Source organism: Lacerta agilis, chromosome 8 (genome assembly GCF_009819535.1).
Source record: "Lacerta agilis isolate rLacAgi1 chromosome 8, rLacAgi1.pri, whole genome shotgun sequence".
In the NCBI taxonomy this organism is placed as follows: domain Eukaryota; kingdom Metazoa; phylum Chordata; class Lepidosauria; order Squamata; family Lacertidae; genus Lacerta; species Lacerta agilis.
Genome location: NC_046319.1, coordinates 54,851,730 through 54,876,921, shown reverse-complemented (window position 1 = coordinate 54,876,921; position 25,192 = coordinate 54,851,730). Strand labels below are relative to the sequence as shown.

Here is a 25,192-nt window from a genome sequence, read left to right as displayed (position 1 = left end):
GCAGATGGTGAAGTTATAGCGTATTTTTCCATGTATAAGACGCCCCCTATTTTGGGGACTCCAAATTAAGAAAGCACCCCTCAGCACTACCCGTGTATAAGACAAGCTCCAATTTTAAACCTAATTTTTTGGTTAAAAAACCTAGTCTTATACACAGAAAAGTACGGTAATATCGAAACACATCTACATTTTTAATCTTATTCAGGTGTGTGTGTGTGTATGCCCATACATTGCCCAGCTACTTGAGCTATTAAGGCTCGATTTAAGTACTGACAATATTTTGATTATGTATAATATATTGATGTGAACCCTTTTTTCTGTTGTGCTATTATTTTGGATAAAGGAAAGAATGTGGCTTTTGTGCACATGCACACAAATCCTACTCCTGACAAACATGTCTGAATAATGTGTGTGCGCGCGCACATGCACACAAACCTCACTTTCGATCACCTTTGCCCAAGCCTTGTTTGGAACATGAAATAATAATAGAAAGGGACCCCTCTGAGCATGTGCATTTTGCCAACCTAGAAAAACAGACAACCAGGCCAGTCTCTGACACAACAGATTATTTTTTTTCTTTTTCTTTTATTTGACACAAAAATGTACAAAATAACAGGTGAGTGGATTTTAATTGTTTATATTAAAAATCTAAAAGGTGTGACTGAGCCATTTTGAATGGAATCAGTGTTGAAGATTTTAATGATGATGTCCACCATCATCATCATCATCCTGCATCAATCATCCTAGTCATTCCTGATCAACAGTCATTTTCCAGACACATTATTTACATCTTAAACAGGAGAACATCTCTCCATCTTTCTCACTTAGCCCCCCACCCTCCTCTGGAGTCTGGGCTAGTTCAGGAGATCCATCTCTGGACCTCTCAAGAATTTAGGAACAGACCTTCCACCTGTTCCAAGATGGTAGTTCAACCTCTTTCCAGCTTCGGCCAAACCCTGCCCCCTTTGTCCCTCCTGAAGCTTGGTCAGACTCTGTCAGCCTTTCAGGGCTGAGAACTAGACATGTCACATCAACATGGGTGGGACTGGAACACTGAAGAGGAGCAGCCTTGGCAACATGGTGCTTCTCTGGCAAAGCTGCACTTCTGCCAGAGTTGAACATGGAGTGTCTTGGGAGATGGGGCAGATTGGCACTGAGCTGGAAGGATTATCTCTCATAATTATATATATATATATGTGTGTGTGTGTGTATGTATGTGTGTGCATATATATATATATATATTCATTTGTTTATATATATATATATTTATTTAAAATCTCCCCCCTTCTTTCTTCTTCTTCTTCTTCTTCTTCTTCTTCTTCTTCTTCTTCTTCTTCTTCTTCTTCTTCTTCTTTTACAAAATGACGAATATGATGGCCAATGGTTATTTATAGCAATATGTCAACATTAAAATTTCTGCTGAAGGTTCCATGGAGAAATCCCCTTCTGGGTCTCTGGTGAACGCCGCCGCCCCCCACCCCTCGACTGCAGGGGGTGCTCATTGCAGCAAGGCCCGGATCTGCTTGGATGTGGTGTCATCATTGAGGTGCCGGGTGGTGTACCTAGGAAGAAGCAGGGAGGCAGTGGGAAAAGGCACACCAGTTGTAGAGAAAAGAGGCCAATTGCGCTGGGCACTGTGGGAACAGGTGCAATGCACGTCTAAGCCCCTGCTCAAAGGTAAAAATGTGGGATTTTTTAGTAGGGACTAGTTTGACAGAAAGGAAGCGTGGATATAGGGGGAGTTTGCCAGTGAGTAGAGGGTAGGAACCTGAATGCCCAGGTGTAGCCAATAGCTTAACCTCCAGGTGCTGTTGGACATCAACTCCCACCAGGCCCAGCCAACATAGCCAATAGTCAGGGATGAGGGTAGCTGTAGTCCAGCAACTCCTAGGTGGCCAGAGGCTGCCTACGCCTGGACTAAAAGGTAGGTTTCTGTGATGCTGGCCAAAGCAATTAAAGTGCCAGTTGTTGAGGACAAGGAAGATGCAGTGTCCCTGCACAGCATACAGTGGTCTGAGTGCTGAGAAACTGCAGCTCCCTCGATACCAAAGCACCGGCTGGTGGGCAGGAGCTCAGGAATCCAAGGACTCAGGCCAGCCCCTCCTGTGCGATGCACACTGAAAGGGCTGCTGGCCTCAACTCCCCAGCTGTAAAATGGGAATAATGGTCTGCCCCACAGGGTAATTGTGATGTGAGGGTAATGCACAAGGGAGTTCCTTCTGTGAAGCCAGGTCAATGGTCATTTAGTAACAGTCAACTTCTCCAGTTCCTGCCACTGCGCTCCTTCAATAAGAACTGCTCATGTCTACAAAACCAATTTCAGTTTCTGAAAATTCTTCCATGCTATCTATCTTCAACTCCAGCACCTGCCTAGGCTGCCAAAGTCATCCCAGTGCAATCCTGGTGCTTGTGAAAGGTGTGTGTGTGTGTGTGTGTGTGTGTGTGTGCATGCGCTTGCAGTTCTTTTCTGAGAGTTGCAGCAGATGTTTTCTGGCTTCCAAAGCCCATTTCTTCAAAGGTGCCTCTTGGGCTGCCTTACCTCAGTGCATTCAGAAGGCCTTCTGTGCTGTTGGAAGGCTGGTCTTTCAAGACCTTGATACATCCTTTCATCTACCGGCATTAAAAAAGAAAAAAGGGGGAAAAACCCTTGTTAGTCAAATTTCAAAGGGGGAAAATGTTGAAAAGTCCACCCACTTATACTGACAACAGTCCCTTTGTCTGTGAGCAGATTCATGAGATTTGAAAAAAGGCAAAATAGGGTCTTCCAGAACACGTGGATATGGGAAGTGCAGCAAGAGAGGGGGAAAGCCCCAGATTTAAACAGGAATGGAAAGTCCCACCCAGCGTGGCTCTTCTGATGCTTGGTTCCTCCTATGGATCTTTGCTTCTCCTTCCCTTTAAAAGCTAATTGAGGATCAATTGTGAGGCTCCAGCCTTCCCCAACCTGGTGCCCTCCAGGTGTTTTGCACTACAACACCCATCATCCCCAGTCGTTAAGGCTATATTATTCTGAGGCTGCTGAGTTGTAGTCTGAAACATCGAGAAGGTCAAGGTCATCAAAGGCTGGCTTGTCAGCTCCTTGAGTTTCTCTGATTGATGTTTCTATATGAAGAGAGAAATGTCACTCACGTCAATTTTTGAGGTCTTCGCGAAAGCCCCCACAGGATGGACATGGTCATATAGAATGATGACCCCCACCATCACCCGCATGCAGAAAAGGAGAGTTTCGGTGTTGGTGAAGCGACTCCGATATTCCCTGTTGCAAACAAAAAGAGGTTCACGAACAAGCCTCCTTGGACCAGCTGCCATGCCCCACATATCCTTCTCAGCTTTCCTGGGGAGATCATAGCATGGAACTGCTAAACACAGCCTAAAGACTCCTTTGTGATTTCTGGTATGGGTCCCTTAAAGTCATCTAGTGGGTGGGAGCTTGCTACAGACACCTGGTCCTTCAGAGGTCAAAATGCTGGTGACCAGGAACAGGGCCTTTGCAGTGGTTGCCCCTCTGATGTGGAATTCCCTCCCTAGAGAGGCTCACCAGGTAAGTCGCTTTGCGGCATGTAGAATGCTGGCCAATCCCATTGTACGGTGGCCCTTGGTGATTCTTTGTTTACATTTTTACACATTCATTTGATAATAATGATAATAATAAATGTCGTCCCAGCGGCCACTCCCAGTCACCAGTCTAGCAGCCACATTCTGGATTAACTGTAGTTTCTGAGTAACCCCATATTTTTAACATGGGGTCTCAGTTTAGTTGGGTTTTAATTGCAATTGTCAATTGTGTGGCTTTTAAGACTCTGCTGTATGTGTGCAGCCCTGAAGGCCACTTTGCTCGACCTTTGGGGCCTATAATCATGTAGGGCATGTACTCACGGCGTTTCCAGCATCACCCGGCAGACACAGGCCATGGTGCTCAAACAGTCAGTCGTGTCCTCAATGGGAAGAGTTTTGTTCTGAAAGTAGACCCAGTTTGCATGCTGATCACCCCTGCTCTTCCTCCCCAGGGAGAGAGCAAGCTGAATATCTGAAGGGAGAGAGGCAGCCCCAGTCCCTGTGCCACCACAGCACAGATTCCTTGGGGTGGATTCTGCCCATCAACCCACCAAGCCAGTGTGCAGCATTAACCTTGCACGAACAACCAAGGAAGCCTGGACTTTGCAGCAGGCTGTCATGTTAAGGTGGTCTTGGCAACTCTTGCCTCTGTCTTCTCTTGGGAGGCATCAACTCACCTCTGAAACAAATTTGGTCGTGGCATTGCTGAGAGTCTTCAGCATCGGGGTGGCCTCTGCGTAGAAGAGGGACATCCGGTTGGCCATTTCGTTGTTCACCTCACTCTCAGCGTCTAACTGCAGGGCAGGAATGGAGATCAGTTGCAGCAAAACGTTGCAGCATGGAGGGCTTCTGTTTAAGGTCCCAGACACTCTACTCCATCAGTTTTTCATCGCCTCCCCACCAAAACCAGCCAACATTCCATGCCCAATGGGCATGCTCAGTCCTTACTGGGGTTTTTTCTTTCTTTTTTCTTTTTTTAGTCCTTACTGAGTTGTTTCTGTTGTTGTTGTTGTGTGTGTGTTTGTGTTTTGGTGGTAGAGGGTGGGCACCATGTTGCCCAACTCCAGCCACCTTAAAATGTTGGATTTCTCTATTTCTTCCATCCCTGGGGACATTTAAAAATAACTTCTCAGTGTGAAACAGGAAACCACCTATCCAGACGAGATAGTTCATTTTACTCTTTTTATATCTATGTCTCTCTCCTTTTTCCAGTCATTCCCTTCCATTCCCCCTCCCACTTGGCTTTCAGTTATTCTTTTTCTTGACAGTTTGTGCTCATCCACACTTTTGCTTGACCCCTAATTTGATTGTGTTGTGTGCTGATTAATTCTCCCAGATCCAAGAGCTTTTCTCACTGTGTCTTGCGAAAATCCGATCTTGCCTGCTGAATCGGATATGCAGAAAATCCGAAGAGTGATTTTGCTTAATTGAGCTTCAGTTCAGCAGGTAAGTTTGGATTTTTGCAAGGTACAGCCATGGAAGAACAAGAAAAACTCTTGGAACTGAGGGAATTAATCGGTACACAAGGCAATCAAAATATGGGTCAAGAGGAAGTGCGGATGAGCCCTGGCTCTCAAGTGAACATACTCTGTTTGCTCTGGCATCTCTGCACATTTCCACTTGCATGGCAGCTTCAAGTTCCCACCATTCTTTTGCCATTAGAATTTCCATTCATTTTGCCCAGCCTGGGTTTTTACTCTGCCTCCTAGGGAAAGGAAAGAGCAATTCCTTACCTGCAGGTTGTTGATCCGGTTTCGACTGATGGTTCTTCTATAGTAGCTAAAATCATTCTGGATGGCAGGGTTGGTCATCTGGGAGACAGAGAAGGGAGACTTCATTCAGTGGTGATGGAGAAGATGAAGCAGAAGGCTTTTCTCCACATATGGGAGGGAAAGGGTTGGGGTGTGTGTGTGGGTGGGTGTGCGTGTGTGCGTGTGTGGGTGGGTGGGTGTTTTGCAGGCTACACCTGCACTTGTGCCAACCATCCAGAGTGGGTGCTGTGCAAAGTGCCTACTATTGTTCCACAGGGGCAAGATTCAGAAGCCTCTGTGGGAGGTTTTTATTTGTTGTTATGCTCAGATCACATTCCCTGCTACCGCTGGACCAACCAATGTTGGCGGCCTCCTCTCCCACACCTACCTTGAGCTCGTCAAAACTGAGGGTGAAGTGTAGGATTTCTGCAAACTGTTTGGCGAGAGCCTGTTCCCTCTCCAGGTGCTGAGTTGGGGCGTAAGGTGGGCTGGTGAGAGCTTCCAGCAAGCTCCGCAAGGCATTCTCTGGGAGAGACAGGAGGAGGGAGATGGTTAAATTAGGTAGCAGCCCCCTCACCTGGCCAATCCCTGCACAGCTTGCAGGATTAGTGCAATTTACATTTTAATGTGAACCTGCCAAAGCTCTGCTTCTGGAACCAAAGCACTGCTTTTCCTTCAAAACCCACACCAAAAATGTTTATCGTAATGAGAAAGGCATGCAGAAGCAAGTATTTTCGTGAAATCACCATAAAGAAATGCATTGTATTGGGGACAAATTGCCTCTTAAAAATGTATATGCTAAGCAAAGTCATGTACCCAGATTGGCATATTAGGAAGAAAGACATTTTCATCTGGTGCTGTTTCCTTATGTTAAAAATAAAAAAGACGTTTCCAAACTAATGTGGAAGTGGGTCGAACCGGACTGAAGATGAGAAGAATGAGAAAATGAGAGAACGCCCCCTCTTGCTGAGATGGGGGAGGGCACTTACCAAGTCTAAGAGAAAACTCATAAAAACGCTTCAGCTTTGCCACAAGGGGACACACGGCGTTCCATGCCTTTTCTTGGAGCTGCAAGTCACTGGGGTTTTGGATGGCCTGTGATAAAGTAACACAAGATGCTAAGTTTTCTTCCTGAAATGCTAGCGTTGCAAAAGTACAAAAATATTTGTGTGTGTGTGGGGGGGGGAATCCAGACCACTTGCTAGCATTGCTCCTAGCTCTGGGATGTGGGGGTCAGGGCTCAGGTCATACCATGAGGGTTATGCTCTGCCTTCCATAGTCAGAGTCAGCAATGTTTCTAAATACTAGTTGCTGAAAGCCACAGGAGGGGAGAGCACTCTTGCTTGCTCACTGGTTCCCCACTGAATAATCTGGCTGGCCACTGTGAGACCAGGATGCTGGAATGGGTGGGCCACTGGCTTGATCCAGCAGGTTCTTCCTAGGTACCTCTCTGATCTCTTGCCCAGCTCCGGTGTAGGACTGCAGTTCCGCCAGAATGGTCTGTGCCTCCTCTAGGACAGCGTTCACCTGGTTCCACACAGCTGTCTCGGCTTCTGTGGGCTGTGCATCTGCAGCGAACCCCACCCAGAGAGAAAGGGAGAGGTCAGGACACTTGTGCTGCAGGACATTTTCTCAGCCCAGCCCCAGGGGGAAGGGAGGGAGGGACATTGGGATGGCTTGCTTGGAATGAGGGGGTCCAAGAGCTCCCTCTGCCTGGTCAGGGGTTTGGGGGGGGGGCAACCCCAGGAATGTCAGGGGAGTAGCCATTTGCAATCAAAAAGTTCTGCCTCCCCACAAACCCCTTGGCATAATGGGCAAGGCTTGTCGGGCGTACCCAGGTCACGTTGTGCAACCGCCTGGGGAGGGGATGAGGTCTTGGGCTGCCCCCAAAGAGCACTGGGAAGCCATGCCCCAGCCTGTGAGCTGCAACAGAGCCCCTCTCTTGCATGTTTTTCTCTGAGAAGCCCACAGAGCACCCTTACCACCTGTAGCCCTCCAGACATTTTGGACTACAGCTCCCATGAGCCTCAGCAAGGGCTCATCCACAAATGCCAATTGGGTTTTCCACGGATAGACGTTTGCTCTGATTCAGTGGTTAAAGGGTGGGTTTTCCTGAAGAAAGCAGCCAAGCAAACTGAAAACCACTTGGACGTGTGCCTAGAAAGCATGGGAGAAGCAGAAAACCTCCCAGTCATGTGCTTCCTAGGCACAGGACAAATGTAAATATGGACAAACCCGACTCATACAACCATGCTGGCTGGGGCTGATGGGAACTGTAGTCCAAAATATCTTGAGGGCGACAAGCTGGGGAGGGCTGCCACAGACCTTTGGCCCTTAGCTGTACCGGGAAAATATTAGAAAATAAATATACAGGAGGACCAAAAAGAAACCACAAAGTATAAAAAACAAAACACTAAGAGGCACTAAGCCAATGGCATCCCTGGCAGTGAGCTGCCCACCACTCTCCTCCCCAAAGCAGGGCTCCAGGACTGTTGGTCTGCCTGCCTTATCTAGCACTAACTTGTCTTCCATGCCTCTCTCCCCAGACCACATACCTTCAGCAGTCCTAGGGCCCAGCGGATCTCATGCACACCTTATGGGAGCTTGAGAAGGGGGAGGGGGAGGGGGGTCAGGCACACAGAGCCCACCTACAGCAGTCCAGGTCCAGGCTGGCATCTGCTTGTGAGGAGATGTGGCAATGTGTCATTTGAACCCTGAAAGTTAATTGCTTGGCAATGCTGTCTGGACACCGCAGAGCTGCTAAGTGCCTCTTCACTGAGATGCTAGCACAACTCTAACAAATCCTGGAAATGTGACTGCAGTCAGGCCATCACTCTGGAGGAGATGCAGACTGCTGCCTGTAGGACGTCTCCAAATGTGGGAGCTTCTGAGCGCTCTGCTGAAGGAGAAGCCTTACTTTCTGGCCCATCACCCTCCCCTTCAGAAAACAACTTTCTGCTATCCATGGTTCTGAGAAGCTCCACCAATCTCTTCCCTTGCTCCACCTCCTTTGCTCTCAGTGTGATTGGCTACTGCCCTTTCCCACTGCTATATGATGATCATCCTGCCAGAAAGAAGGCATTGCACCTGCACCAGAAGCGTATTTCTGCTGTGTTCAACCCAGCAGCCATTATCTTGTCTGGTTGTTGACTCCCTCCTCTGCCTCTCTAAATCTCACCCTGAAGCTTCTTGGGGAATTCCACAAGGCAGTTTATTGCTGACTTGGCACTGCTCATTCAGTAATGTTTTTGCAGCATCCACATGACACCCACCTGACCAAAATACTGTCCCATATTATTCTCCCTTTTTATATGGAATTTTGTTTTGTTTTTTACCATTTCCATGGGAAATCTGGTAAGTAAAAAACTTGTGGAAGCGGTAAATCTGGATAGGAGATGGGATATGGGATGGCATTTTGGTGAGGTCAACATTGTGCGGATGCTGCAAAAAAACTTGTATGCCTGAGCAGCGCTGAATCCACAAGAAACTGCCCTGAGGATACAAGCCCTTGCTTCTACACCTCCACACAAAACGAAATAAATCAATTTTAATCATGAATTAAATCAATGAAAGAAAGTCATGAATGAAAACAAAGGCAAAAAAATCAAAAAATCCCTTCTCACGTTCAAAGTCAAGGAAAAAATTAGGGCCTTGGTCAAGCTCGTTATAAGTCAACACTTTAAGAAGGTTCCCCATGTGCTACCTGCAAGAGAAGAGACAAGAGGGAGAAAAGCATGATGGGTAGTGAGGTGGGGAAGGAAGGAGAGGTCTGTGGGAGAATGTCACTGGGAAAGGTGCCCCTTTCTGGGTGGCAGGAAGAGTCATTCAGCAAACAATTTCTACATTCAAGTAGGACCACTAACCAGACATTATGGCTTATTTGGCTGCGAGTGCTTGGTGATGAGGTGAACATGCCCACAAACTTTGTAGCATTCAGAGCTATGTTTTAGTCAGATCTCAATTAATTAGACCAATCTCTGCCAGTCTGGACCAGCCTCTGCCAGCCTGGTTCTTTCCTGATGTACTGGACTACAACTCCCATCAGCCCAATGGAGTAGTAGCCCAAAACACCTGAAGAGAACCAGGCTGGCAAAGGCTAGACTAGAGGGGAAGAAAACAAACAACTGTTGGTGGTCCATGTTTGAGTATAGAGATGCCCACCCCACCTCTTCCTGCCCCTGAATGGAGATGTGCATTGACTGATGGGAAGGAAGACCAATGATAAGGAACAGAGGAGGACAAGAGTCACTGTTCTCCAACCAGATTTGGGGGCTAAGGGGAGTGTGGTTGTTCAACAGGACCTATTGCTGGCAAGTTTGGGAGAGTCTCACCAAAGGTTGAATTTATGATGGCAGCCAAAGCATTTGCCCACATAGGGGCTCCATTTAGCCATCAGGCCTTGGTTCAGCCCACACGTTGGTGCAAGTGTCAGTCATGTTTGCTTAGCAGGACCCAATAGCCTTGGCGGCCATAGCAACAGGCCAGAAATGCTGCAGGGCCTTTGTGAATCAGTCCTTACCTCTTTGGAAAGGGAACAACAGACTAAGCCCTGCAACAGCTTTCCCCAACCTGGTGTTCTCCAGACTCCCAATTTGATTTGGACTCCCAATTCTCATCAGCCCCAGTATCATACAGATATGCTGCTGGGGCCAATGGGAGTTGTAGTCCAAAACATCTGGAGGGCACCAGGTTGGGAACACAGAAAGGGCATAAGAACAGCTGGCACGAAATGGTTTGCTGCTGCCCAGATCAGAGGTTGCCTTTTCTTTTCCCTCTTTGATGAGTCCAAGATGTCACCGACCTTAGAGTTTGGGGATTAGACCAATGAGTTCAAGGCCCAAATCTCCTTGGCTATTAAGTTCCTTGAGTAGTTTTGGACAAGTGTCTCAAACCCTGGCCTTCCTTGCAGGTGTATTGTTTTTAAAATGCTGCTGATTTTGTTTGTGTTATTGATAATTATTTTATATTAATTTATGCATACCACTTAAAGATTTTTATTATTATTAGTCAGTCTATGAATTTCTTCTGAAGAAAGAAAGAAATATTGTGAAGACAGTCAACTGTAAAACACTTGGCACATATTTGAAAAGTTGTGGAAATTGGCCCTCAGCCAGATAAAGATATTTCCTTCCAACTCCTCTTGGAAACAATGTAGTCCTTTTAAGTACCCAGAGTGATTCAGATACACTTTCACAGTAACCCTTTAACTGTCTCTTTCAGATAAATTAATATTCACATATTACAGATGGAAATTCCAAGGCCAAGAAATAGTGGTCTGAGTGCGGTGAACACAATTTGAAGGAGGGACTGCCCAGTTCTCAGCTCACACTTTAGTTACCACACCTGACTGGGAACACCAGGGCATGTTGCTTTCAACAGGAAAAGTGAAACTTTACTATCTAAGCAAATAATAATAATAATATATTAATATTCCCTTCCTAAGTGCCATTTTTACAAGGTTAAAGTTCTTTTTAGGCTGTGTACACATGACTGTCTACTCTGTCCCTAGTGCACTCCCACTGCTGATGTTTGAAGCTGTGTACACATGATGTTAGTCACAATCCATATCTATTCTGAAGTTTCCTATGAAAGACTGTGGTTTGATGCATCTTCCCTCAAACCAGCTTCCACCCCATTCACTTTGCAGTTCAGTTAAGACAGCTGGGGGGGACCGTTCCTAGGATTCTCTAGGAGCAGCCATGACAGCTAAACTGCAAATCTGTAGTGTAGTTATGCCCAGTCTGTTACAGTGTCTGGTTGCCACTGCCTGCTGCTTCCCAACAAAGTCATCGTCATCTTCTTCTTTTTTTAAAAAAAAGTATATTGGCCCCACCCCAAATATTTATATAGTAAAGTGTGACCCCCAAAATTTGTGGAGAACAGCAACTCCTTCTGCCACTAATCACAAGACACCACCCCCGTCCCTCCTTTGCGCATGGGACTTACTTTCAAAATCCAGGAAAAAATGAGGACAGTTTTCTAAATCTTTGCCCAATACCTTTATCAGGTTGCCCATGGCCAGCAGACCTGAGCGGGAGAAACAGAACAGAATATGGAAGAAAACAACCAAGGCAGAGAGAAAGAAAGAGAGATTGAGAGAGAGAGGAAGAGAAAGGCTGCAAGAAAGCCCCTCTGAGCAAAGAGTTCCTCTAGAGGAGAAGGAGCAGCTCATGCATCTTCCAGGTGTGGAACTCCAAATCCCAGCAGCCCCCATAGCCAATGGTCAGGGAGGGTGGGAACTGGGAGTGTGGGAACTTCTGGAGGGCACCACACTGGCTACCCCTACTCAGAAACACTGGTCTTCAGTTGGGGGGTCGGAGCCCACGATTGGGTCACATGGCCTGTTCTAAGGTGGGTGGCAGCAGCACCACTTCTGCCATGTAGATAGATGGTACAAAATTCAGAAATGGGGGTTTGAGTTAAAGGTGTTTACTGAGAGCCCCTTTTCCAATGTGGTCCCTGTCCATAGCCCCTTTTTGGCCCAGTGTAGACCCTCCTCCTCCTCAATGCTTCTCACCACCACCTCTCTCCTTCCTAAACCATCCCACCCACAGCACCCTTGGGAAAGCAGGACCTCCCAGCTTACCTGCTTCAGAGAGAGCCCTCTGTCCTCAAACAGGTCCTCTCTGAAGGGCTTGAGCGAGTGAAGAGGGCACGTGTCACTGCTGCTGCTGCTGCAGGCAGCTCAGCTCTGTCTGTATATCTCATTGCAGCCTTGTCTGTGTGGAAATCCCACAACCACTTCTATATTTTCTATTTTGGACTCCCAGAGGGAAGCAGAGTGTGCTGTGCTGCACCTCAGACTTCCTGTGAGAACTTTCTGCGTGTTTCCAGAGCCCTCAGCCTCCACTGGACTTCCCCTTCCTCCCAGCTCAGCAGCAGAACAACCGTACCTCAGCAGCTTCAGTTCCACCATGCAATGCCTACAGCAGGGCTGGGGAGCCTGTGGCCATAGAGATCTTTGCTGGACTACAACTCCCATCATCCCTGGCCATTGGCCATGCTGGCTGGGGCTGATGGGAGTTGAAATCCAACAAAATATGGTGGGTTACAGATTTCCCCACCCCTTGACTAGGGTATGAATGGGCACTCGTTGCCGAGGAGAGACCATGATCTGATCCTGGCAGTAGCCACCCGCTAGCCCAGTTTGCTCTCTTGGGGCAGCTTTAGGTTTCGGGTAAGGCACTTTCAGTGGGCCCTCTCCTCCACAGCATGTCTGCCTGCTCACTTTGTCCTCTCTTTCTGGGCCCAATCCATACAATCACCCAGAGGGCAGTGCTGAGGGTGCTGCTGCTGCTGCTTGCATGCTCAGAGGAGGCAGGTGACAGCAAAGAGGAGTTGCAGCAGGGCTAGAGAGTTGCAGTGGCTCTCCCTGCAAGTGTGCGGGCCTTGGCAAGTGCCCAACAAGGTCTATCCTTGACACCGTACAGGGTGATGTGAAGCCTTTCTTGGCATCACTAACAACAGCGACCCTTTTCAGTTCCTTGTGACTTCATGTGAGTTGAGCCTGGCAGTCATTGATCAAGGCCGGCCTGGGAGAAGGCTCTGTTGCGCTTTGGATAAACATGAGCCTCTTGGTCAATGACCTGTCCTCCTGATCGGCTCTCTGCTCTCTGCTTCCTTGCTACTGTGCAATGAATGCTTTGTAAGCCTGACCTAACCATACAGCAGATGAACCAGTAAAGACTTGATGACTGCAATACACTCAATGTGGGGCTGCCCTTGGGCCTAGTCTGAAAGCTCCGGCTGGTGAAAAATGCTGCAGCTAGACTGCTGGTGGAGACAGACTATTGCCAACACATAACTCTGGTGCTTAAAAGCTTGCACTGGTTGCCCATATGCTACCAGACCAAGTTAGAGGTTATGGTGTTAATTTACAAGACCCTTAACAACTTGGGCCCAGGACACTTAAAAGAGTTACATCTTTGCCTGATCACGGAGGTCTTTGAGGGAATCACTGCTAGCAACCCAATGTAGTAATTGGTAATTACAGAGTTAAATAGGGCCTACAAAGTGAGTATCTTTGCTTTATCTGTCTATATACATAGAAATGTAAAGTGTTGTCATGCTCTGGAGTTTGTGTGGCTTGCCAATAGACAGCGACACCAACCAATGGGCTTGCAGCAAGGTTTAATGAAGGACAGGAAACACTTCACACAGCAGTTTAGCAAGCTGCTCTGTGCAGCACTTCACTCTCCTTTAAAAGTTGGTGGGGCTTGGTGGGGTTACAGAGTGAGCTGTGAGAGGGCACAGGCAAGGGCATGGGTGAGGTGTAAAGCGAGGGGGGTCAGGTGTGGGGAAAGGTCTGTTGGTAAAGGGGCAGGTGGAGTTGGCAAGTGGAGTGAGCAGGGGAGGCAGCCTCTAGCATTAAAGAAGAACTTAGCACCACTTGCGGCTCAGATATGCATAGCTTGTGTCTCCTAAGGGCCAGGCAGTCCATATTGTGGGCCTGATTCTGTGGAACTCCCCACTAGTTGAGATCCAACAGACCCCTTCTCTACTGGACTTCAATCAAACACTTCTCGAGGCCCTTTCTATTTCAGCAGGTATTTAAATAATTGTACATTATTCAAGTATATTTGTTCAAGTTCATTTATTCAAGTTATGTTTTTATCTGTGATTTTGGTTTGTGTTAAACTGATATACGAGGAAGTATTTTATTGATTTTTGCATAAACCGCTTTGTGACAGTCTGTGGTGAATAGCGGTCTGTAAATATTGGAAATAAATAATAAATAAGTTGTGATGTGGCAGAATGGATGGTTATAATTTCAGATTGCAAATTTCAAAATGCAGGTGGGGAGGGGAGTTGTCACATTTTAAAAATACGTATTTGCCCCCCCCCCAACTCTTATTTTTTGCTTGCAAGTTCTTTACAAAAGAGTATTTTTTTAAATGAAAATATATATTATGTTCCATCTGATGTGGCACTTTGCACACCGCTCCCTCAGGATTCTGCCACCTTGTTCTGCTACGTGTTTAGAGGAAGATCTGCCTTTACACTTGCTTTTCTAGGCACCGCCCAGCGCCCTCTGAACTCTAAGGCTGGATAGGTCCCCTGCATCACACAAGCAGCAAAGGGGGCTGTATTTTTTACCTCAGTTTGTGATGCTTCAGTAACCTCTACAGCAAGAAGCAGGCTTCTGTAGGGTTCATAAAACACTTCATTAACTGGGAGAATCCTGCAGCATGAGGGAGAAAGAGAGGTGGGGGGAGAGAGAAAATGCACCGTTAGGCTTACAGATTTAGACCATTCTCATGAGCTAAGCAATTCGCCTTCAAATTGCTGATCGAAGGTGTCTGAAATGAAGCTGTGTCCTTGGTGGAAACCTGGAATTGTGAAAACTGAACCCCATGCATGTGTGCCAGAGATAGAGAGGGAAAGTGTTCACTTCATCAAGTGCATCGCATAAGAAGGAACGGAGAGGGTGATGACCGAAGGCCACAATGTGGCTCTTTGACCACAGAACAGTCATTTTATTCCCTCACATTGCCACACGGGCCAAGGCAAGCATTATTCAGTAGAAGCATGAAGTACTTCTTCCATTCCTGGAGTTATTCTGCCATGGTGATTCATCCCTCATGGCCTGTCAGTTTACTATTTGGACACAGTCCATGAGGAGGTCCCCCACATCACATGCCCCATTGGGATGAATGGCAGGCACACAGGGGCTTGGTATAAAGGGCCGAGGCCTTGTCTTTTTATCTGTTCCTAAGGGCCTGCACTGGCCATTCCAGCAGGCTAAAAGGCATTTCCTTCCCAGCAGTAGCATTCCCATAATCTCTGATGTTTTGAAGCCAGCTGTAGCTAAGCAGGGGTCTTTATGCATTCAGAAAGGCACTGTTGTCTGTATCCACATGTCTAGAGGTAAAACAGGACAAGGGGAGAGGAAGGCTGAGCAGGGTTTTAATCCACATTCACACAGCAATATCCAAAATGCATATGTATCCTGTACTTTATTTGATGTTTGATGCCCTGTTTCTAAAACCACCTTCACACCGACGGGAGCCCTTAAGCTGTTCCTGATTTGTCTCTTGCCCACACCTTTGTATAGGGTAAATACATCACTGCCCCCTGCCCCCCCTCACTTTGCCCTAGTGTGTATACAAACAAAAACAAATTGGAGCCATGTTGATGTGAACAGCTAGCAGGGAAATTGCTGTGAAATGCACACACACACACACACACACACACACACACACACGTCAAACTTCAGTGCATTATCACCCTCAGTCTCTACTGCTTCCCACCCCCCTTTGCTTCTGGCTGCCAACATTTCCCTCACCTGTCACGAACAGGTCATTTGAACTGTTAACTCAAGCTGCAACTTCCCATACAACTGTTCAGCTTGTGGAAGCACAACATTAGCGCAACATGTTGTAGTGAAAAGTGAATGCTTGAAGAAGCCACTTGCTGTAAACTCTGGCACAATCCAGGCTGGGGTATGTGTTTGCTTTACCAGGCTAGCACCACTGCACAGCCATTTCCTCTTTCTTAAAAAGGTAAAGGTACCCCTGACCGTTAGGTCCAGTTGTGGACGACTCTGGGGTTGCAGCGCTCATCTCGCTCTATAGGCCGAGGGAGCTGGCGTTTGTCCACAGACAGCTTCCGGGTCATGTGGCCAGCATGACTAAGCTGCTTCTGGCGAACCAGAGCAGCGCACAGAAACGCCATTTACCTTCCCGCCAGAGTGGTACCTAGTTATCTACTTGCACTTTGACGTGCTTTCGAACTGTTAGGTGGGCAGGAGCTGGGACTGACAACAGGAGCTCACCCCATTGCAGGGATTCAAACCGCCGACCTTCCGATCGGCAAGCCCTAGGCTCTGTGGTTTAGACCACAGCGCCACCCACGTCCTTCTTTCTTATCGATGTCTATTTCTCCTCTGAGGGACTTTGAGATTCCTGAGCCTTCCCTTCCCAGATTCAGTAGCTTTCTCCTATGGGAGCAGCTGTGGAGAGGGCAAGAGAAATACACTCTGCAACCCACTTGAAGTCCTGCTTTCTCTCTTTCTCTTTGGGAAGTAAATGCTGGAGGACAGAGGCAGAGTTTTATCAAGCTCCCCACCTGCAAGATCACAGCTTGAGTGGGAGGTTAAGCTCTGACCACCAAACGGTCCTTCTGCAGAAGAAAGTCAAGAGCTTTGTCTACATGCACTGAAAGGTGCCCGTTCTCCTGATAATGTATGTGTACAGCTACTGCTGCTGCTAACATCACCCAACAACAAACCCAGCCACCTTGCTGGGGTCCCGGCAGTTTAACAGAGCAAAACAGAGCTGTGTAGAAAACTACACACACATATGCAAATATTAATGCAAACACACACACACACACACACACACACACAGAGAGAGAGAGAGAGAGAGAGAGAGAGAATTCACAAACCTTTTGTAACCATTCAAACCACTAGGATTTCAGAGGTCAATTAAGGATACTGGGCAAGTGTATCAAAAGAGAGCTGTCCTACACAACTGGCCACCCAACTTTGTGGTACATGAGCTTGTCTTCTGCTCTGCGCACCCCTCCTTGCAGTGTGCAGAATGGCGTCTAAATCTCTCTCCTGATTAGTCTTATATGGTTCTCTGGGAAGTGCCACAAAGATGCATCACTTATTATAATTATATTATTATCCTATAATAATGACCCTCTTAATCACAAGTCCATTGAGATAACTTCACTTGGGCTTCCACATTTCTACGAGCTCAGTCAAGGCTGCAGCAGTGAAATCACCCAGTAAATTCCTCCTTAACTATTATAAACTTCTCAAATAAAATGTAGAGAGGATAAAATTATGAACTTATAAAGATGAGTTTATTCTCTTTGCTGCTACTTGACCTACTCAGACTGAGCAGCTGCTCCAAGGCAGTCCCTACAAGGCCCACCTTGGAGGATCCCCAGATGATGCATGGGATTGTACCAACGTGTACACAGACAGGACGGACGTGTTCACAGCACCTGAAGGTCCATGACTGCAAAAACCCATTTTGCCTGGTTCAAAAAGGCTTCCACTGTCAGTTTCATACTGCAGAGCACTTGCTTCATGAACCTCAACCCTTGAACTTTATCTGCAGCCTGACTGAAAGTTAACTAAGTCCTTCCTGGCCTTTCCTGAGCTTTTCTTCAGCTTTTGCAGAATTTGCAGCTGGTGGTGGCAAGGGTTGGTTGCTTCTGACACCATGTTTTGGTAACTGAGCAGAGGCAGGTCTCATTTTTCAATCTGCTTTATTTCTAGGCTCACAGACAATGCTGTCCCCTCCTGATCATTTCTATACAGTGGTACCTCGACTTACGAATTACTCGACATATGAATTTTTCGACTTACGAATGAAAAAAGTGCCCACACGCCTACAAATTTTTCAACATCTGAAGGACATCTGAAGGCGGTTTTAGATGGGGTTTACTCAACTTACGAATTTTAGATGGGGTTTACTCAACTTACGAATTTTTTCGAATTTTTCGTTTCCAATGCATTCCTATGGAGAAATCGCTTTTTTCAACTTACGAATTTTTCGACCTACGAATGTGCACTCGGAACGGATTAAATTTGTAAGTCGAGGTACCACTGTATCTTTTCACAGTCTACTCCAGACCTCTTGCTGGTGTAAAGTAGCATTGATGAAAGTTACTGGCAGGCAACATCCATAGAAATCAGTGGGTCATAGCAAATATCAGATTAAAATCTTCTTCTTTTCTTTTAAAACCACCTTCATTGATTGGGGGGAGGGAGGAAAGGACAGCTAGCCCCAGGGTAGTGCCAGGTCTTCTTCCAACACATTTTCATCACATTCTTCTATGCAACCAGTATCAGGAGCTTCGGGGCTTGAACCAGATCAGGCACTGGCTCCATGGGGTGGAGGAAGGAACCAGAGGTAGCTCCAGTGGGGGCTATGCACAACATCCCAGAATCCTCCTGGGCCAGGGAATCAGGTGACAACTGAGGGCCAATCCACTGCTTGTTGCTACTTATAAGTTCCCAGTTCTTCTCATTTCCCTGAGTCTGGGAAATTCATTAGCAACGTGAGCAACTTCCTTTTTCTCTGCAAGACTGCTGGTCTTCAGCCTCCCGTTTCCTGAAGGTGTGTGCCCTGCAGTTTCAGCATCTGGCAGCAAACTTGTAAGAAAGACCAGTAGATGAGGAGGTAAGCCCTGGCCGCAGGTTCTTCACAATCCTTTGTAATTTTAAAAAAGAGAGGGCTTGTCCATGGGTCTGAGAAGTGTTCCACTTGTCACATGCTTTCTAGGTATGGCTCCGAGCAGTTTTGCCATTCCCCTGCTGCTTTGCCCTGGAAAACCTGCTCTTTAACACTAAATCGGAACAAACGTCAGTTTGGAGAAAACCCGACCAACATTTGCTCCAGTTCAGTGCTAAATATCAGGTTTTCCCAGGGAAGTGTGGGTGAGAGGGTGGGGGAAATGCAGGCTACCCCTTGGGTAAGGATGACATCTTGTGGACAATGCAAAAAGACATGCACACCTAGGACACACAGCTTTAAGCTGTCATGTGAACTCAGCCCTAGACGTGACTTAAGATCTATCCTAAACTGCTGCCTCTGCTGCAGGGTGCAGTCACTGAGGCTGGTGGCTTGGCCTGCCTTTCATTTCCCCTCCCTTCTGCACAAGCAGTGTCTCTTGTGAAAGTTGCACAGTAAACTAATGTTCAGATTATTTGCATTGTTTACAGTGATTTAACTGACTTCAGGGGCTTGTGAGGGGGGAGAGTGTCTTTAAACGTGCCATAAGGCCAGACATGCTCTGGTGAGTCCTTTGTGGTCCCCCTTCTGAAGGGCACAAGGAGAGCTTTCAAAATAGAAATTTGCTTTGGTTTTCCAATTTCCTGCATCAGTACAAAATGGAGGGGAGCTACACAGACCCGCATTATGCATGCTCAAATGTTAATGGTTCTGTGCTCCTAATTATGCCAACTTCATTTTAGGAGGTTGGGGGGGGGGTGGCGGCTTCCGAAATGCTTCCATGGTGCAAATGAACCCACTGGCAACCTTGCTCATGAGAAAATGGTGTGAGTGGGAGCTGGACGTGAGAGGGAAGTAAAAGGTAATCTGAGAGAGGTGCTGGGGCTCATGCTGGTTCCTAGCCCTCAGTTCCAGTGCATGTGAGCAAGCGAAGTGGCGAGGCATTTTGCACATGCTCAGAGCACTCTTGTCATCTGAAAAGGGGAAACAGAGCCAGGAGCTGCATGCTGGTGTCGTGACTTGGTCCCAGATCTCTCCAGTGGGGATGCCTTTGATTATTGCTTTGATCGGGGAGGGCCGTGGCTCAGTGGTAAAGCATTTGCTTTGCATGCAGAAGGTCCCAGGTTCAGTCCTCAATGCCATGTCCAGGTAGGGCTAGGAGAGAACCCTGCCTTAAAATTTGGAGAGCTGCTGCCAGGCAGTGTAGACACTACTGAACTACATGGAGCATTGGTCTGACTCAGTATAACGCAGCTTCCTGTGCTCCATTTTGAGTTAGGATTGACAACGTGAAAGGTATTGTGACCCCTTGAATTCACTAGAATTTGGAAAGGGATATCCTGACAGCCTCCCTAGTGAGAAGGAGGACTTACTAGTTGCACCTGTGACCTTTCAGGTGAGGAGTCTGACTCAGCCTCTCAACTGTTCATCAGATTCCTGCAATGGACACGACCCATGCATTGCCGCCATAATTCATGTTTCTGTGCCAGTTTGCTGTGCCTGTAAATGCTTGGTGGCTTCCTTTGCTGTGCACCATCTATGGGGATATTGTGAAGTTTCCTTCTGTGCTGCTTGGAACGACTCCCTTCACCTGCACTACCCAGTTCTGACCAGCCGCCTGGAACCCGCTTCATTGCTCTTGATCCTGCCCTGCTTCTGGTTTCACTCTGCACTATGTCCACCTTCTCTAGACTTTGCCAAATACCTTCTGGGCTTTGCAAGGGGTGAGGAGATGCAGGAGTCAGCCTTTGGGAGAGGAGAACCAAATGTTTTGATCCAGGAAGGTAAATTCTGGAGGAGGCAGTCTGTCCTGAGAGTTGGGCGGAGGAACACAATTAATGGTCTCTGCAGGGGCTACTAGATGGGGACTTAATATTGTAAACGGGTTGTTCAGATATCACAGATGAGTGACTGGAAACAGGTTATGGTTTTTGTTTTTTGTTTTTTTTTATAAAAAAAAAACTTATCAGATTTCCCTTCAAAAGGGTGAATGTGGATTAAATGGGCTGGGGGATACAGACTGGCATTTTTATCTGATGGTGTCAGGTGGAATGCATAGGAGCAGACACCCCATAACAAACCCTTGTCAGGAAGCACACCACACCATAGTTTTTTGCCACCCAGGTTTTCTTGGTCTGTTACACACACACACACACACACACACACACACACACACACACCTTGCCTCTGGCAACCAGCGCTGAGATGGAAGAATGGCTTGCATCGCCTTGAGGGGACAGCAACTCCCTCCCTGCATCACATCGCCCCTCTGCTTGTCCTTTCCTGCTGTGCCAGGGAGGAAGGGAATGTTTCATCCCACAGGCAAATAAATTCTGCAGGTTCACACCTAAGTGGTTTGGGAAGGGGGGTGGGTTGGAGGAGCAAACTGACTGCTCACAGTCTGAGACCTTCCCAGTTCACTGTCACCGTGCTCTGCAGCCAAATCAGTCTCCGTCAAAGGCAAGCCTACACTTTGCAGCCGCCACCTTCCTGCACCTGGTGCCCTCTGCAGCTGTGCTGGCTGCGGTCCTTTGCCCATTGGGGCAGCAAAACATTTGGAGGGCACCAGGATGGGGGAAGAAGACTGATCTGTGCCATAGGCAGCAGCCAAGATGGTGCCCTCCAGATACTACAATTCCCATCATCCCTAATCGTTAACCATGCATGGATTTGGACTCTGAAATGTCTGGAAGGGAACCAGCTTTGGGGAAAGACTGGCTTCAAGGGTGAAGGAGGGACCTGGCTCTGGGAAGAGGGGAAATGACATTAGTGGCTTGGATCCTCAAACCCTGGAGATCCACTGCCAGTCAATATGGACAGTACTGAGCTAGATTAGTCCCAGTTAGGGCAGCTTCCTCTTTTTCTATTAAATCAGCCCTTCATTCAGAATCTTGAGTTCCACTTTGTTTGATACCAGGAGGCAAAGGCTCCAACTCCAGGCCCACCAAGCAAAGCCTGGCACTTTCTTCCAATGTGTCGTGGACCAGCCTTTGCTGCTACCTCTTCATCCCCATCTAGGAGCACATGCTTCCTTTGGTCCGGGATGTGCAATCAGGTTTTGCTCATTGGGGCATCAAAATCCTTTGCATATGCTGTTGGGGCCATTTTGCTTCTTGTCTAGGAAAGCTCCTAGTGCCCCAGATCTCACGTAGCCAACACCAAGCCTGAATCATGCACCCTGTTCTTCTCACCATATCAAGTGAAGGCACGAAGGAAACCAGAGTCTGAGATTCTGCTCTTGTTTCCAGACAAAGAATGGAAGAGGGGGAAACTACAGAGGAGACCACTCACAGGCTTCAAGAGGTTGTGAGAAAGGAGACACAAAGCTGGCTGTGGAGGGAACACACTTATTCAAGTTCCATCAATGAGTGACCTAAATCAACCCCAGGCAGGCCTTGGATTTTGAGCAAATCTGTCCCCCACCTTTTTTCCTTAATGAGTTCTCCCAAGAGAAGCTCCCATAGTGTAGATTTCACTGCAGCATCTATAATTATCCTCCCAAACAGAATCCACTCCAGACATCCAACCATTATTGAGTGGTAAAGACCTATACCTAGGGGCAGTTGCCATGTAGCCTTCATCCAACTGCAAGGGAGATGCACCTGAAAAGCTCTTTGCACATGTGAACATGAGCATCCAAACGACCTTAGCAACCACCTGGCCCAGCCTCCGGCTTCCAACAGGGGACAGCTCAATGCTTCTATCTAAGGGCATGGAGGCAGCTTGCCTATCCCCCACACCTCAGAGGAAGTCTCCCTTCTAGGAACTAGTAAAGAGTACTGGGGGGGGGGGGTGCGGTTTGACAAGAGAGACCAAACCTGAATCTTCATTCATTATTACAGAATAGACAATAGACTCCCTATATCTATCCCCTCAGTATCCCAGGAGACTTTGACCTCTGTCTGGACCAATGTCAGTGGGAGGAAGACAGAGCTGTACAGGTGAATTTAGATGCTGACACACTCTGATAAGTCCATCCCTATCCCAGGTTGCAATAGTCACCCTTGCCAATACACACTCACCAGTTAGCAGCATCACTTGCAAGGTAACCAGCACCTTGGACCCCCTGGGTACCGATTTATGGGCAGAACTTCTGGACAAAAGCCCATTGCACTCCAGCAACCAGGAGCTATACCCTTCCTTGGCAAACACACACAAAAGAATCTCACTGAGCAGACCCAGTTTTTTTTTTTTCGCCCCCCCCCCCAAGAGGCAAAGAGAGCCATGTGCTGCCGCTGCCGCTGGCATCTCATTTCCTGCGACTGCAGGCAGGGAGGGGGAAAAGAAAATTCCGCAGGGGGCTAAGGATGAAGCAGCGATGAGTGCCACCTAGCAGGAGAGGGGCACAGGCATAGCACATCTCCCTGCGCTCCACCCATTTCACAGATCAGAGAGAGACCGAGACCCTGGCCTTGCGTGGCACAAAATGGGGAGCGTGCTCTTGCTTCCAAAGGCAGCGGCTACCCCAGCGCCATCCCTGCCTGCACATGGGACACGGAAGGGGACCAGAGCGCCTTTGCTCAGCGCCCGACGGCAACAGTAAACAGGGTGTGGGTCGGGAACAGAGCGCTGAGGCTGTGCAACCCTAGAGCGAGATGGTGCCCAGGTTATCAGCATAGAAAGCGAGCAGGTGGCGACCTGCATAAAGAGAGCTCAGAAAATCTACTGGGGAGACCCTGACCCCCACCCAACTCAGCAGTTCTTCCCCCCACTCTCCCTGTCACTGTGTAGAAAGGGTGCCCCGGCCGCCAGCCAGGAAGATTCATGAGAAATCCTGTTTTGGACTGCTCTGGAAATGCCAGGTGCACATATGCATCTTTTGTTCTTGCAAAAAAAAAATTTAAAATCTCTATTTCAGTTCGTCTGATTCCGTCCTCGCACCCCTCCTCCTCCCCACTTGCCAATGGAAGAGACACCCACCTTTCTGCCGAGGACAAGGCAAAGCCAGAGATCTCAGAGAGACACGCTGGGGAGGATGCAATGATATTTCTCCCAATCTTCTGCAGATCCTTGATTGTGCCTGGGAAGAGTAGCCCCTTTGCAGAGAGAGAGAGAGAGATTGCAGAAGGAGCGCTGCCCTCCCTGTGTGTGTGTGTCAATCCAACGAAGGGAGCTTTGCTGGTGCAGCTGCTGCTATCAGTATAAAATGCATCACAAAGACCACCATAGACCACTACTCGGCCCCCTCCCCTCCTTCTAAAACATCTGTGACGTCTGCAGTGCAAGGAAGCCAGGGCAGATTAACCCTTGCCTTGCTGTGCCAGGCCCTCTTTTCCTCTCTCGCTCTCTCAGTCTCAAGAACCAGGCAAGGGAAGCCTGGGTTCAGGATATGGAGAATCGGAAGGCACCCAAGAGGTCATCCAGCCTGTCCCCCCTGTCCCAGACAAGAGCTGTATGCATAATAACCCCAAATCAGAATCTTGGTTATAGGCAGATCTGTGGCCTGTTGTCAGTGTTTCACTCGGGGGTCCATGGGCGTAGCCAGGATTTTTGTTGGGGGTGGGGCAGCCCAAGTTGTTGAGTTTTTCTAGGCACAGCTCTTGGATTTAAAGTTCCATGTCCAAACAGTTTTCTTTTTGGTCCCAGTGCTTTCCCCAAGTAAAACCCATGTTTTACTGCTGAGTCCAGTCTTCTGTAGATTGTCATTTTCTCCTATTCAGCAGTAAAGAGCAGGTTTTCCCAGGGAAAGCACCAGGTCAAAATAATAAAAATGCTCATACACAAAGCTGTATGAGCTGTGGACCTGTGCCTGGAAAGTGTGGCAAAAAAGTGTGGATGAGCCCTATGTCTCATTCATTACTTATATTTTTGGGAAGAGCTGCAACTCAGTTGCTTCTGACCAAAGAGGGTCCATTTAGGTCTCAGAGCTTATATTTTTCATGAGTTTGTCTAATTCCCTTCTTAAAACCACCACCAGAGCCTATGCAGATGGACATGAGATAGCAAATGAGGTGAGAAATGAAGCAAAATCAAGTACAAGTCAATAAAAAGCAACTTAATTAAAACCTTGCAGGTGACCCAACAAAATGCATAATTATGAGATCCATCTCAGCCTGGATTAAGAATTCCAACATATTCACATCTTCAGGAAGTAACTATTAAACATATTAAAACTTGTCCAGAAGTGTCTTCCCATGTCACTGCCACCTGCCTTGGCTAGCACCATTAGGAATTCACTAGCTCTGAATTCCTTGTCAAAAAGAAAAATTATCGTTGGCACAATTTTAAAACAGACCCACATGATTCCCGCCCCCCCCACTCCCTTGTGTCACTGAACAATTGAACAGACAATGTCGAAGGTCCTCGACCTTGTCGCATCTGGAGTGGCAGAGGCAGCAGATTGCCATGTACAACCTGTTGCCTTCCAGGTGTTTTGGACTGCAACTCCCATAAGCCATGCCAACTGGGACTGATGAGAGCACCTGGAGGTTAGGTAAAGGCTGTTGCAAGACGTCTTTGTTAATATTTCTTCATTCTGTGGCAGCAAATTCCAGTTGACTCTTATTTCAACACTGTTGATGGGGCAGCATCCCACCACAGCAGGAGGTGGATGAACAGAAGGTTAATTTAAGGTAGTGTAGGCAAGGCACAGCTCAGCATCTCCCTGGCACTGCTGCCCCACAGCATCTGCCGCCTGAGGCAGCCGTATTACTCTGCTTAATGGTAGGTCCGGCCCAGTGAACCTGGTGGCGGTTA

At 47.7% G+C, this 25,192-nt stretch overlaps 1 protein-coding gene across 5 annotated transcripts; it reads right to left on the bottom strand.

The window, feature by feature from the left end:
- Positions 1–1,304: 1,304 nt before the first annotated feature.
- LOC117051327 (protein FAM49A-like) lies at positions 1,305–23,711 on the bottom strand. Of its 5 annotated transcripts, none has more exons than XM_033157616.1 (12): positions 23,417–23,711; positions 14,403–14,487; positions 11,253–11,333; positions 6,753–6,874; positions 6,296–6,401; positions 5,695–5,831; positions 5,289–5,366; positions 4,233–4,349; positions 3,877–3,956; positions 3,130–3,256; positions 2,540–2,610; positions 1,305–1,562 (listed from the first exon to the last, which is right to left on the bottom strand). In XM_033157616.1, exons 3-12 carry the CDS (start codon positions 11,320–11,322, stop codon positions 1,499–1,501), a joined length of 972 nt encoding a protein of 323 aa, XP_033013507.1. In that variant the 5' UTR covers positions 11,323–11,333; positions 14,403–14,487; positions 23,417–23,711; the 3' UTR covers positions 1,305–1,498. The 5 variants fall into 5 exon arrangements, with proteins under 5 accessions (XP_033013507.1, XP_033013504.1, XP_033013509.1 ...); XM_033157613.1 differs by lacking the exon at positions 11,253–11,333 and adding an exon at positions 8,930–9,009 and having other exon boundaries at positions 23,417–23,710; XM_033157618.1 differs by lacking the exons at positions 14,403–14,487; positions 23,417–23,711 and adding an exon at positions 11,893–12,273.
- Positions 23,712–25,192: the final 1,481 nt, after the last annotated feature.